The sequence below is a fragment of the Phasianus colchicus genome, chromosome 3 (assembly GCF_987193195.1).
Source record: "Phasianus colchicus chromosome 3, bPhaCol1.hap1.1, whole genome shotgun sequence".
Lineage (NCBI taxonomy): Eukaryota > Metazoa > Chordata > Aves > Galliformes > Phasianidae > Phasianus > Phasianus colchicus.
In genome coordinates, this window is record NC_143438.1 from 38,001,454 (window position 1) to 38,016,968 (window position 15,515).

Consider the following 15,515-nt stretch of genomic DNA (forward strand, 5'->3'; position numbering starts at 1 on the left):
AAGCACAGTCACCATGCACAGAGGGTCAAGAAAGCCAAACACACCATAACCCTCAGTGTCCTTGCATGCTCCTTAGCAGCATTTACCTACTTGGTGGAAGAGTACAGAGAAAAGTGGAAGGTTAGGAGAAGCGTGAATTGACACAAAATTTTGTCAACATGAGAAGTTTCAGAATTTACACTGTCTTCCCCCTTCCATTGTCTCTCTTATTTATCAGTTCTGTTACCAAAATAGCGTACTGTGCTAAAAGCACTAAGTGGAACATCTACAAGAAAATGGCGAAAAAACATGCCGCTGGTACAGAGATACAGGGCAAAAGTTATCTTAACTGCCTTACACCCTAATCACAGAATCTCAGAATGGTTTGGGTTGGAAGGGCCCTCAAAGCCCACCCAGCCCCACCTGTGCCATGGGCTGGTCTGCGCCCCAGCAGCTCAGCTGCCCAGGGCCCCATCCAACCTGGCCTTGAGCACCTCCAGGGATGGGGCACCACAGCTTCTCTGGGCAGCTGTGCCAGCGCCTCACCACCCTCTGAACAAAGAATTTCCTCCTAATATCGCATCTAAACTTCCCCTTTTAATTCAAAACCATTCCCAATAGCCCTATCACTACTATATTGTAAGGAAGAAAACTCTGTTGTTCCTCTGATCCCTACAGGTATGTAACAGTGCCCCTATTCAGCCATTTTCTCAATTGTATTGGCAAGCCACTGTCTGGATTCTTCAGCAAAACTAGGTCCTTCCCATTAGAAACAGCAACACTGTTAGGAGTTCCAGGATAAAAGAGCACAGATGTATACTTTGCAGGAAACATAGGCGAGAATTCTAAGTCAGTGGCGAGGAACTAAGCAAGGAATTATGAGCCTTGGAACAAGTTTGTGCTGGGTGGAAACGGTCAGCCTGAAAGTCTGAGTTAGCATCGGTCACTACTCCCCATCATCTCTCTTCCCTACCCTCTAAGACTCCTAGCCAGCCAGGGAGCAACACGAGTGGCCATGTAGGGTGGCTCAGCCCTTCTACTGGCAGGCAGGAAAGGATCGTGCTCAGTGCCTTCCCAGCCAGCAGTCTGGTTTAAGCAGCTCGTGTAAACAGCAGCATTCAGCAGCTAGCTTCAACTGACTGTCCAAAACCGGAGGTACTTCTTGTCCTCATATTTTATGGGGCATTTCTGAAAATAAAAAAACCTTAAGTTCATAAAGCCTGCCATGTTAATTCTAAACTTGCCCATCAATAATATGAATGGTTCTATATTTTCTAAGGGTTTTGTACACAATAATATATTAACATTGTATTCAACCACATGAAATATGAATTGTGAAATACAGCAGGAAAGAGCCTATTTTTATTAAGATGTTTGTCCTAATTTTAATTTCCTATTAGTAACTCTTCCATTATACAGTACCTGATGTTTTCAGAAAGATGCTTACTGTAAGACATGGAAACAGAAGGTACAAACGAGGCAAAAATGTTAATTGTCTAACTCTCTAGGTTTTAAAAATGTTAGCACCCTACAGGGATCATATCTGCACAAAGTAAACCTTTTTCAGAAAGATTTCTCCAGGACACCAGGTACAAACATCCTCATGCTGCAGAGAAATGCATATAACCTAAAGGCCTTCTAACAGCTCCATGGATGTCACTGTTTACAACATGAAAACAAACACAGTGATACAGCCAGCTGAGTGAAAAGATTTCTATTTTTTCCTGATAGTCAGTACGAATCAAGTTCACTCTAGTACAGAGAGCACTCTGAAGCTCTTCTGCACTGTTTATACCTTGCTATGCAATATATGAGAAGCACACAAATGGCATTATTTTGACTGAAGTACAGCAAAGTCACTGCATACTTTCTTCCAAAAATCCAAGCAGCTATGATGAAAACAAACTTCTCAAGAAAACAGTACGTGTCAAAGATTCCTCTTTGGTGAGTAACTGAGTGGACTTACAAAACAATCGCAGGTGTTTTGCTTACAGAAAACGCCAACTAATTTGGGTTACTGACTTTAGTTACTGCAGTTATGATTTTAACTAGAGAAGCAGAATCACATATTTCAAAACACAAGGTCATAAAGAACATCAGCTTGACCACATGAATATCTCAGTTCATAGAACGTTTGCCCAGTGATCCTTGGTTAAGACCTCACCCTGTTTGGTGCTAAAACATTATTTTCTGAGACACACTGAAATCCAAAGGAAAGGGGAATTCACTGTAATCACAGGCAAATCACACTACAGTTAATCACTCTCACAATTCAACATATTCCTTACACTGTGGCATCCAACTAACAGATGCTGCTGTGTGTCTGACACTTGCTGCTCAGCTGAAGAGCTCTCTGCTATCCAAACTCCTGTTGAAAGTTCAGTTGAGCTACAGAGGCAGAGTTCTTTCCATTTCACTTTGGGAAATCACTAAACTTCTCCTAAACCCCTTTTCAATTGTAAACATTACTTTAAGATTTAAATACCAGAATGCATTTTGCACACGTACTACACACACAGATGCTAGAATTTCCAGTTTCTCAAGATTCTCAGCCAAGCCTGGATTCTGGCAGCTCCCCAGTACTCCTCAGCATGCCAAGAGCTCCTGTTCATTCAGATAGACAGAGAACTTCCAGTTTCATGCAGCACTGCTGCATCTAAAACCACCATCTTTCTTCTGTTTTTATTTCTTATTCACAGTAAACTGCATGAAAACTTGATAGAGTGATGGCATAATTCTATAAAGGGATGGAAAGTATCATGATACTAGAAGTGTGACAAAGTCTTCAGCAAATGAGAATGAGCCTAAGAGCAGCAGCTGCAAAAATGAAGGAAAAAAGCTGTTTACCATTGGAAAGGTTCAGGTAGACATCCTCATCTCCACTGCCAACCCTTACATGAAGTCTAGGAAGGGGTGGATCCTGGCTCCACCCCTTCCAGTCACTCAGCTGCATTGCATGCATCTGAGCTCCTCTGAGTTGGCCCTGCCTTCCCACCAGGTGCTTAATTGCTGTTTCAATTAAGCATTTAATCAACTTAGCATTTCCACCACAGACATAAGGGATGTAATAGAGAACACCTTCTTGATAGGAGTGTTAAAGGTCTATATGCTATTGCCCAAGAAAGAGTAAAAGACAAAAAAAAGTCATGGACAAAAATACATTTTGAAATGTATTAACATCATAATTAGAACTGTAATTATTATAATACATTAACACACATATGTAACATAAATGTACATTCATATATGAGAAATGTGGTACAATTTCATATATTTTCTCATTCTTTTTATTACTAGCATACACCCAGATTACTTTTCCCTTGCCTTTTCTCCTTTAAAAGCAAAAGTTCTGTCTTGTATTTTAAGTTTTAAATGAAGAAGAATCACATAAATAGTCAGGCTGTGCAACCAACTTCAATTATCAAGAGACTTATGGCATCACTGCCAGAATTAGCAGCATTCAGCTCCAGGCAAACATGGGAGGTCAGCTATGATGTACCTAACGCAAGCTCAGTTCTGCCTACGTACCTGCTGGCCAGACACCTTTATGCTGTCCACCTATTGTGGATGTGGCAAGGAACTGCTGGGGACAGCAACATCTTGTACCAGTACAGCTGTTTCTGCAGTGAACATTTGTCTACAGCTGATGCTTTTCAACCATACCAAGCTAAGCTGACTGAAATACATATTAATCGTGCCACAAAATGCATGCTTAACAATCTGGTGGCCGCTTGCATTGCTGTGCTTTACATGTCTTGCCATGCATTGCATGTATTGTCACACAGAAAATATGAAGTAGCCCATAAAAGAGCACACTACATTTACATATTTAAATGAGATTTTATGACACAACCAGATTCACAAAGAAAATAATAAAAATGTATTTGGGATTTATTCTGACAGTATTATAGAAACACCCAGGGATAATAGTCGTAACACTTGCTGCTTTTCTACATTTATAGCTTTGCATTTTTTTCTATAATGATCTATTTGTTATGACATACAGTATGTGTGACAGATGTCCAGTGCTGGCTGCTAAAAAGTAGCAGAGCCCTGTAGGGAAGCAGCAAAAACTTGTGCGTCAGCACTGAAAATGATGGAAGATTGATAATTACTGCTTGTGCCACAGCTCCATTCAGCAGACTAGCATGTCCAAAACGTAACCTGACCACAGATTTACTATTTTATTTATAATAAGCAAATATCCTGATTTCAAAGAATTGTTCATTACAAATAGAGGTACTAAAAGAGTCAGTCACCATAGCCAAAATACACTCTTTTACAGGCAAATTCAGGGCGATGCTGAGGGGAAATAAGAAGTGAAGTGATCTAGTTTAGCTTACCTGCTAGGAATCTGTAAGGCAGGTTACAACCCTGCACTGTGAACAACCAATGTATAAAAACAGTGCTGGTGATGAGATCGATGTATGAATTTTCAGCCTGTATATTTTTCCCAAGAAATAAATACTTATTTCACAACAATTCACTATATAAAGAAAGTTTTATTTTAGCAAAAAAATTACCTTGCATTGCAAGGAAATAATGGCTTCCTGCCCTAAATGTTCCTATTAACTCTGCTTTCTTCACAAAGAGATTAATAGGAATCATTCAGACAGAAGGCTAGAAGTTATGTCTACCACTAGAAGTGGTAGGAGGAGCAGGTGGAAAGGAAGCAGAGGCAGAGCATGTGCCTCAGCTCTTCACTCATGCTGTGGTCCCCCTGCAAGGGGAAGGGGTGCAGCTGAGAGCTAGGCTGCTCAGCTTCAGAGGGTCTGCCTGAGCAGTTCTTGAGAAAGAGCCACAAAGTCTCTTTCTGCTGACTACTAGAAAAAGAAAAGAAAGTACATTTTCAAAGCCTCCTGCTGAAAATTCTCCCTAACATTCAGCAGAACTTCAGCCTCCCTACGTGCACAGGCAGTCCTGCCATGGCTGGGTTCACGGGCCTCCCAACAAGGCCTGCCTGCAGCATGAGGGAAGCAGAGGCTGCTGCATGCAGCACGCTGCTGCACCATGTCAGCCAAGGTTTAAGTGGCAGCAATAGCAGGTGGAGTTCATCTATTTCGCAGTAATGGAGAATAATCACTCCATTGTTCATGGGCTTCTTCCCTCCCACTTTCTGTTCTTGTTGGAGCAGATGGCATAAAATAGAAGTTAGTCTGAGAAATGGCATTTCTGCAGTAGCATAAGGAGAGAGATTGGGCTTTAAGCATCATAGGCCCTGATTTAGCAAGGTAGTTCGGCACTTGTGCAGCTTAAGCATAAGCAGCCCCAGTGACTTGAAAAGGATGACTCACAAGCTTAAATTTATGAACATGATCAAATATCTTGCTGAAATGAGGCCATGGAAAGCATCCACTTTTTCAAAAAGCTAAAAGGAATTTAATTGAAGACACACTTTCCCTTTCAACATCAATTTTTTCCCTATTGTACTTCCTTTAATGACCACATAAAGTTACTGAACAATTCTATAGGGTCTGTTTGTATATCCTCAGGAACCTATAAAATATTTTCTCAAATATAAAAGTGCAGATGGAGCCTAAGAAAGGGTGTGGAGTTTAAAGACTGCAATGAGATGAATCTAGACTCCTAATGTTGCTGGAGTCAGAAAGGATAGCAGCAGACCCTAAAGGCTGCCTGTCAATCTCAGATGCAGATGGCACTTCTTCCAAATGGCCTTTGTGTCAGTTCCTTCAGCCATTTTAGTGACAACACGGCTCCCTAGAGGGCAAATCCTGTTGCTTTGCAGCCTGGATTCACATCCAGGGCACTGTGGTCTGTACAATCTCCGTTCAAAGTAGGCTTTTTTAATGCTAATATATTGCCTCTTCTTGCCCTGTGTCCCAGCCTGAACCCCCCCCATGCAAAAAGAGATGGTCATTTTCTTCCTCATTTCAATTGTTCCAATTTGTCTTTGGAATAAGCATTGCCTGAAAGATTCACTTTTGTTATGCATGCCAAAAATATATTTAAAAAATCCTGATTATTAACAATGACACAGTCACAGAGAGCGAGTAGAATGGTTTCAGAAGCTAAGTCTGTTCAGTCGAAGTGTGTACACATACAGCCACACGTCAGGTTTCATGCCTCATTTCATGTCATGACAGACCATACAAGTAACTCATAGAATGCTAGAATACGGTGAAAAACATGAATGTTGAAAATAATTTAGGGATTAGAGTGAAACAACAATTTAATGTGAGCTTCCAGTGTGATCCTGTAAGAACAAAGGTTCCATGTAATCTTTAGAAGTATAAACAAGAAAGTAGCAAGCAAATGTAAGGATTCAGTATTCTTTCTGTGAAAAAGAAGAAACTAATTACAGCGTATCTACTTCCCATATTACTGCCTACAGTTTAGAAAGGACACAAAAAGCTACAAAATGGTTATAAATGGAAATACAAATTAAGGGAGAGAGGGGGAAGGGAAGGAACCCACCAAAATTCAAAAATCCTCTGCTTATTACATTTGAGTTTGGGGAATGAGTAACAGAATAAATGCGTGATTAAGGGACAGTATAACTTTGAGAAAATCTGTGGCAAAACAAAAAATAACAACTATGATTTATAGTTAAGATCAAATGAGAAATAAAGCGGAATTTCTTCAGCAATTACAGCAATTACCCCTTCAAGTAAGGGGAATGGCTTCTCCAACTTTTGATGTTTTCAAATCAAACCTGAGTATCTTTCTAAAGGACAAAATTTAGTCAAACACAGGAGGCACAGTACAGAGCAAAGTGGAAAAAAAACTATGCAGTTTATTTTATGTAGAAGGTCAGACTGGCTGAGCTTAAGGCTTTCTCCGGGCTCAAAGTCTACAAGAAGTACACTTTAAGTCTGAAAAATGTCATTGTGAGGTCAGACATTTATTGTGTTTCCATGATGTCATGGAAATTTGTTCAGTCTGCAAATTAAAATATATCCTTCCTGGCTGTCAATACTGCAAAACCATCTTAGGTTCTGAAAGTCAAATCTGGTTCTTTCACTGGAGATATGATTGATTAGCTGATCTGAGATCTGCCTTGAAAGTATATATCGGAGAAACATCACTCTCTTCACATTATGTCCTCATAATGCCATTGTCTGCACAAAAATAAGTAAATGCAGCATTTGGCTCTGTACTTTCAGCTTACTTCACAGTCATCATTCACCCAAGGAAAATCTGTTTTGAGAGTAGAAAGCAGCAAAACTTATTCTTTGTTCCTTTGAGAGTACATCTGCCTATAAGGATGTCCTACAGATCAGTAAGAAATTGTAGTTTTCACATAGGCAGTTTTTCAAAGTACAGCAACACATCAAGTTCAATGTGCTACACACTTTACCAAGGGATACTTCTTTACTTTACCAAGGGAATTGAGTTGAATGAAAGTGCTGAACTATGTATTTAAATTTCTTAGCATACCTAGTGCATATACACAGAGTAAAATATATAAGGTTTTCTGGTACTAAGTGTTTCTGGCACTTCTTCAGACTATTCGAAGTTCCAGATAAGTTGTCTTGTAAAATTATTTGTTTCATATTGCACCACTCAAAATAAATAAATCATTATAAGAATAAATCATTTCTGTTCTTTCAACTACACATAATTATGTCTGAATATTAGATATAGTATTTTAACTAGATGAGAAATCATGGCAAGACTAAGTCTATTGACTGAGAAGCACAGAAATTGCCTGAAGTGTATTGCTTCAAAAAGCTGGTAGAAACTCAAGAAGAAAATAACTTAAACACCAAGGAAAAGCCTTCTGATCATGTGCGCAAAGGTTTGGTCCCAAAGAAAAAAAAAAACAAAACAAAACATACCATATTACACCAAAATAACCCCCTTTTATTTTGTATAGTTTGTGGTATGGACTTGCCTTTTTGACCACAGAGAGTTAACCTGAAAAAAGAGAAAGGTGGTAAAATATGAAACTTGTTCTTTGGCTTCATCTTTCACATTCCCATATCATGCTAGAGCAGAAACTAATGAACTTGCTCATCTCTGAAAGTCCTTTTGCATGCTTCTTCCTTCACCCTTAACTCTGATCCTTGTGGATCTTCCCTTATGTGTGCCAATTTTAGTGATATAATACGTGCACTTTTATTAGTTGTGTTCTGATGATTTCTTCTGAGAGATACTTAAAGCTTATACAAGTCAAAAACTATTTCATCACTTCTGAAGAAAACTAATAGGGCAGAGTCACCGAATGATAAGAGAGAGACCACTGAATTTATTTAATAATCCATGTCCATTTCACAAAAATGGCCTGTGTAATCCTTTTAAAAATAATAACCTGTTCATTTCAGACCTTGCACAATGCTTCCCTTTGTCCCTTGTAAGTCTCTCAAATGTCTTATTTTAAAGGAATATATAGTACTCCCGGAAGACATTTTCCCATTTCTATTCTCTTCAACTCCTGTGAGCCCTTGTTCTGTGTGATAAGGCAATCTCCTTCGGGATCTGAGCTGTGTAGTTTCGCACCACGAGTGACAAGGACTCGACTTGAATAACTGCTGTGCGCAGGTTGTAATTATGTCAGCTGGAGTGTTGAACAAGGGGACTGATTAATGTGAGCCCCAGCCCAGGCACAGTCCCTATCAAAACCTTCGTGCAGGCCAGCAGTGGGGATGGGTTAAAGCAGAAAGACAAAACATGCTGTATCGTCCATGATAGATGAATTGCTCCAACAGTCTTAAGGCAGATGTTCCAGGACAGTATAATATACAATTACTCTGCCTTATCACCTTCCCAGGGACAATAAAGCTTCCTCCTTCTATAGCTCATGTGAGTGAAGGCAAAATTAGTTTTACTTTTACAACACTGACTCACTTATCATGTTGCCTTGATTGTGCTTTTACAGCTAAAGAAAACATATATTCCACTCTTAAACAAAACAAAAGAAAAAAAAACAAAAAAAAGGAAAAGAATCCCACAGTCCTCACCTTTCATATAAAACCAAAATATTCCTTTGAATCTATTTTGACCACACTCACAACAACGAACTTTAGAACAACTAGACATATTCATAGGCTTCATGTCATATATATATGTATACAGAAGAACATTACGGAATCAAGGTAGAATGCAGAAACTGTAAAAAAAACCAACAAAACAGAACACCCATAGGTTCTGTACAAAAGATGCTGCCTATGTGAATAACATCCCTTTAGTGACTGTTTTAACTAAGCACACATTCTAAAAATACCACTGTACTCTTGTAAAACAATTCTTTGAGACGTCATTAATCCACATACCTCTTTAGAGGCCACAGGAGTTTACTGTGTAACTATTACAAGTAATCTAAGTATTTTCCAAAAAGTAAGCACAAATTAAGTAAATAGTAGAATGTATGAAGAAAACCATATGTATAATTATTTCTTTTTTGTTACCAAATGGATGCATACAGGTTTGTGTTGTTTGTTTTTATTTATTCCTGAAGGGATGGAAACAGACTGTATATATCAGGGCTACTTCCACTGGTTTGCGGAACAGCAGCCTACTATCATGAAGCGAATAGTAAGAGAAGAAGAGAGCTCACAATATCCTGGTATCATTTCTTTCTAAATACTTCACGGTTATAAATCAGAAAGCTGTGCTTTAAAGAAAACTGTCTAAATATTTTAGCTTGATTCTAAGATCCATTGCTTTCAGTGCTACCCTTTCTCCAGCTATATAATAATGACATGATATCAAACAAAACAAAACAAAAGAAAAACAACAACAAAAATGCAGCCAGAAATGCATTCAGAGCGACACATATTTTAAGGTCAGGTTTAATAACAACTGCAGACTAAAACAGCCGAGGCTGATCCTGACAGTGCTTAAGACTGCATATGCTGAAGTATTTGAAAAATCTATTTATATACATTTAGTTCTCATGAAAGGTATTTGGTTACTAGTCCTAGCAATGAGAGATTAGATTTTCTAAGGAGACTATGGGAATTAGGCACTGAAATTGCACTTCAACTGAATGCAGGCCTCCAGCTGTTCAAGCTTCTTTGAGGCTTTAGCCATTAAACACTATCACAGTCTTGGCAACAGTAGGGTTTCATCACAAGGGTACAGGCTTTCTTACACTCCTGTGGTGAAATGCAATCCTATATTTATGATGTAAAGACTGGCTCCAAGAAAGCTGGTATGTTCCCACTACACAGCACATCGACTTGAGAGGATACCATTACAGAACAATGTTATGCCACTCACTGTATGGAAGAACAACAGAAAAATCAGAAACATTACAGTCTAAATACTGAAAAGAATACGACAATTCAGAAATTTCAGAAAACAGGCAAAAGGAAAGACAGAACATCTGTAATATAGGGTAGAAATAAGCTTTTGATGCCCCAGCCATGGATGCATTCAAGGCCAGGCTGGATGTGGCTCTGGGCAGCCTGGTCTAGAGGTTGGCAACTCTGTCCAGGACAGAGGAGTTGAAACTAGGTGATCGTTGAGGTCCTTTTCAACCCAGCCATTCTATGGTTTTGTTTGATACAGGTATGCTGTTGGGCTTGGCAGTACTAGAAGACAACCAAGCCTGTTTACCAAATACAGTTGTTAGAAATAGGAAAGACCTAATGTAGGTCTCAAGATTTGCTTAAATTAGGTGCCTACTTTTCTAAAAAGAAGTATAGGTAGCCTATATGAAGCATCAGGTCTCCTATCTGCTCAGGAAAAGGAAGCACTGGTGTACCTCCTTAGCTTTCTAGAAATCAAGGCACTAATCTTGGAAACAGAAATCCTGAGTTTTGGGCTGCCCTTATTTTCATGAGGGCTGAATCCAATTTTCCTGAATCCCTGAAAAGTGTATTAGATGGCATGAAATATCCTGCACATACTTTTTCTTCCTGAAACTCTGCCAATGGACAGCGAGGAACAGCTAGAAGCCTAAAGAACTTCTAATTCCTCTTTTCACCATTACTGTTCTGTTTTCATTTATGATGCCTATATAAATTTCCTACAAAATCCAAACAGCTGGCTCCCAAGCCCTTCTTCTGTGTCCTCTTATCTTGAAATCCTAAGTAGTAATTAGAATCAAGCTTTGGATGGCAGTGTTGCTATTAATTAAATGAATCTTGGCTTGTCTGATTTCCAGGCCTTTAAGAATAGGCCTGCTTCCCTAAAAGGTGTAATAAAAGCCTTGAGGCAGAGATACCACCTCCCCAGGGCTATGCATGCCCCATGCATGTCAGTCATTTCACTTATCTGTGCAAGAACTTGCAATCTCAGTAGACAGGGAACACAGAAACAGGAACTCTGAAAGGGGCAGCTGCTCTGGAGTTTAGATTTTTATATGTTACGATTCAGGGGATCAGGATCCCACCTGTGAAGTAGAAACTAGGAGTATTTGAGTTCTTGATCCCACAGTTTACTTGCTTAGCTTAACATTTACATCTTTCAGGGTACAAAGTCTTGCAAAAAAAGTGTTAGCAACTCCCTGGCTTTCCATTTCTCTCTTAAGAAGTATGTACTTCATGACAGGTGGAGAATCATGGCTTCACAGAGGTGATGTGATTAATATCAGTGGGGCCAGGACTTCAATCTGCCTTCACTTTTGTTTTACAGCATCCAGCCCTTCTTTCAGGGAGAGCTGACTCCTACATGAGCAATAGAACAGAGATGCTTAGATGGAGCGAAGCTGAGCCATCATCCTTCCTGTTACAGTACCCCTGCCATACTACTGGTGAACTGATGCTAAAAATGAGCACTTGAGAGCAGAAAAAGAACATGAAGATTCTTCTGTAGAATGCTGTAACATGGTCTGAGAAAAAAATAGAGAAATATAAAAAAGCAAGCCAAGAACAGGTGAGGCTGGACAAGAACTCAACTAGAATAAACAAATACTATATTTACCTTTCAAAATATACCCAGAGCGTTAATAGAGCTATCATCACCCAATGCTATAAACATGCCTTACCCCTTGCACCACCACAGGCAACACATGGCTGTTCCCCTCTGCACTTGCTGGCTGCACATAAGGGATGATTGCCTGATTTGATGTTGCTGTGTTTTTTTCAAACAGAATGGATAGCAGCCACCTGCTTTGCTGTAGCAAGGGCTTGGATTTAGGGCTTCCCTCTCCGATATGACACAGATCTGAACAAATCTAGTACAGAATTCTTTATCTTCAAAACCTTTCTTCTACTTGAAAGCATTTTTACTGCTTCTCAAAATGACTAGATTTTAGCATACAAAAATCAATCAGCTAAATACTGTATAAGATGACTGTGCTATAATTTATTAGTACTGATCAAAATCTTAAGGGCTGAGTAATTAAAATTCAAATTAAAATGTGATGAAAGTCACATTTAGTCACCTAAAGGGAAAGGCTGAATTCCAAATAGGTACAGAACCTCTAGACCCTCTGAGAGATGAGAATTTGTGGATGCTCATTATCACTAAAAACATGTAAAAACACTTAGTATTTGGTCAAACTTTTCCTCTTTAAACCTATGTGTCACATCACAGTTCATCAGCAAGTGACCTGAAAAGAAGTATGGGAAATGTCTGTAATGGGAAGATTCTTCCTACTCACCAATTGAAAAAAGAAAGTCAATGCTCTCCATCTCAGGGCTATAAATCCCTCCCAAATAATCTTTTTTATAAGGGAAAATACAGATAGCTGTGTGTTTTCTCTTTATTCTTAAACATGTCCATTAAGTTTCAACATTCTTATAAAATGACTTATAAAATGACAAGTTGAAGCAGTTAATTTTGAGCTCAAACACATTGATGGATGAGCACTGCGACAACTGAAGCATGGTTTCCTATGTATTCTTGCTCTGTTAACTAAATGTCCCAATGCAGCAACAGCAGCTCCCCAACACATCCTTCAAGAAACTCCCATTAGGCCAACAAAACAGCTGTGCTAGGTGGCGAGGCTGTAACACACTGTCTGATTGTAAGAAAGGAGAATGCATGAATGCTGAATTTTGCCCGTCTGTTCCTCAGTGGAAAGAAAACTTTCCTTATCCACCTCTTTCAAGAAAAGTGAAAGAGTGAAAGAATTTAGATTTTCTCAGCAACTATTATGGTGTGTCAATTTTGACTGAAACTGGCCAACAGCTTTAGAAGTTATTAAAGAATATTACAGAAGATGGATGGATGGTTTGGTGCAAGGCACAGAATAAATTAGGGAAACCAAGCTAAAAATCAATCCTCTTTAACTGATTTATAAAAATTGCCTTTATGACCTAAAGACACACCTTCCTAAAAAGAAAACAAATCACTAATGGCTTGTTTATATTTTAAAATACTTATAGCATATATTTCCAACATTTACTAATAGAAATGACTCTGTACTTACCAAGGGCTTGTAACAAAAACATTTAAGAAATAATGTATTTTTGTAATGAAAAAAATCATTAGAACTGAAGAATTCATTTTGATGCTCTCTCAGTAACTTCTAGAACTTCAAAATGATTTGAATCTGTTGTCTGTCCTGTAGATGACACATGCAAAATTTCAAACTAAAATATTCTGAGGAAGCTCAGGGTGAGATCTTCCACACCGCATTTCTAACAGAATAAATGATGCTCCTTGTGGAGCATGTGGAGTTGTTAGAGAGAACCCATAATTAGCTTGAACAGGGACTGAAGGAGTGTGTACCTACATGATAAGTATAAAAGTATAAATAGGATATTTTAATTGTACTTGTAGTATCACAATAAATTAGGAGGATGAAGCTTAGGTGGTTTATGATGTCAGTCGAACCACTTGATCTATTTCTGAGATTATAATACAAAGAGATTTACAGTATTATGAACTACAGTGTTTCTAGTTCTGTATGTATGTTTGTAATGATATCAACACTAGAAATATAAATAGATAGCAATGCTGAAGATCATCAGAAGAAGTACTACTTTAAAGTACTGTTTAAAAGCACACAGCTACGTGTACAAAGCTGTATTAAGGCATCATGGTGAACTGGGCAGTTTGCCTAAGTAGAAAGAAAAGCAAACCAGAACCAGACTGTAAGTCAGCCAGCCTGTGGCGTGAAGCAACCTACCAGTGTACTGCTGAGAGCAATGGGGAGATCCTGCCAGTTTTTGAGAGTCAAAAGTCATTTTCCAACCTCCTCTTTACTTCAGGAAGAGGAAGCAATTTGCTCTTAGGCTTTGAACAGCAGAACCTATTTCCCTTTCAGTTCAGTTCCCACTCCCCTCCTGTTTCAGATCATTTGCAGAAGGAGGTGGGGAAATACACAGGAATGCCTGTGTGAGTGGGAGAAGGGAGAGCAGTGCTGCACAAGTTTGTTTCTCCATGCACACTGAGCTTTGCTGTTCGTAATCTGCACAGAAACCTCACCTTTCCTTCGAGGATGCAAAATGAAAAAAAAATTGCTTTAGCCTACAGCATCTAAGAATACAATCATTATCATATGTTTGGGATTCTGGCTTTTGTTTTCCCTTGATTATTTTTCCTTATTGAAACAGCTCACTCTAAAAGAAACTAAAGAATTAAAATTCAGATACAGATAATATTATGTGAGAGATTGAAACAAACAAACAAACAAATGGAGTAAATCTAAATAACCAGGCACACGCTCTGCCTGGAAGCCTCAGTGCTGCCCTACTCCACTGTCACCCCTGGAAAGCACCTGCTGTTTGCCCCTTCTTCATCTTCTGTGCAACAATTCTTACCTTAGCACTTGTATCAGCGTTTAGAGTGCAAACACCTAATATATTTCTCTCACCCTTGCACTAAGCGACACCCTTTTTAGAACTGCTTCTAAACAGAATTTGTTTTCTACTACTTCCTAACATTTTAGCTTGTTTTGCATGTGACATATGATGGGATGGAAGAGGCAGTGGGGATGTTGCAACAAAGACAGAGTTACTATATAGACTTTTTTACATAGTAAAAGCCATATTGCCTTGAAAATAAACAATACATAACACAACAGACTTCTGTATGAGTTTCAGCTCTGATGCTTCCAAAGCTACCAAAACATTTTTCAAAGATTGATAACTACCACTGAGGTAGTGAGCAATAATAGTAATTCCTTGATCCGAAGATAGCTGTGGCCTCTTTATAACAACTGAAATGGGGATTAAGGAATGGAAAAAGGAAGATTTTTTTAAGGTTTGCTAAAATTCTATCTTTACAGGCATGAGTGAAGAAAACACGTATAGTCACTTTCGTTTTTCTTGAAACTACTTAAAAGAGTCATATTAATTAACCTATGATCCCCATGATTAGTTTTAGATCAAATTATTCCAGCAAGTGAATGTCTATTTGTAAACATAAAAGAAGAACTGTACATTTTTATCAGGACCACTGCAATAATAGGAAATCACAAGTCTTTCTTGCTGAAAGCTACAGTAAGACCATTCATCTCGAGTTTAACACCCAAATTTGATTTACTATCAAAATACAACCTATTGAACATTATTTTACTTTGAAATACATGCGGGCTTTCCAGATTTATAAACATTAACTATTTATTAAATATAAATATGGGTATATGTATTTTAACATATTTATGTTCCTTAAGAAGAAAGAGAGAAGACAGTGATGATTACATGGAACAGGGAAAAAGATGTGTGAGGACAGAGAGA

General features: G+C 38.6%; 1 protein-coding gene across 3 annotated transcripts in view; it reads right to left on the reverse strand.

Annotated features, from left to right (window-relative positions):
* Positions 1 to 15,515, reverse strand: part of ZNF407 (zinc finger protein 407) — a 351,093-nt gene that overhangs the window by 111,893 nt on the left and 223,685 nt on the right. The window contains exon 8 of one of the 3 annotated variants that reach the window (XM_090137301.1): positions 7,574 to 7,857. The exons of the other annotated variants lie outside the window; for them this stretch is intronic. Coding sequence (XP_089993427.1) covers positions 7,725 to 7,857 — 133 coding nt within the window. The 3' untranslated portion in view covers positions 7,574 to 7,724. Of the gene's footprint in view, positions 1 to 7,573; positions 7,858 to 15,515 lie in introns of those variants that run through there. 3 annotated transcript variants of the gene reach the window in all.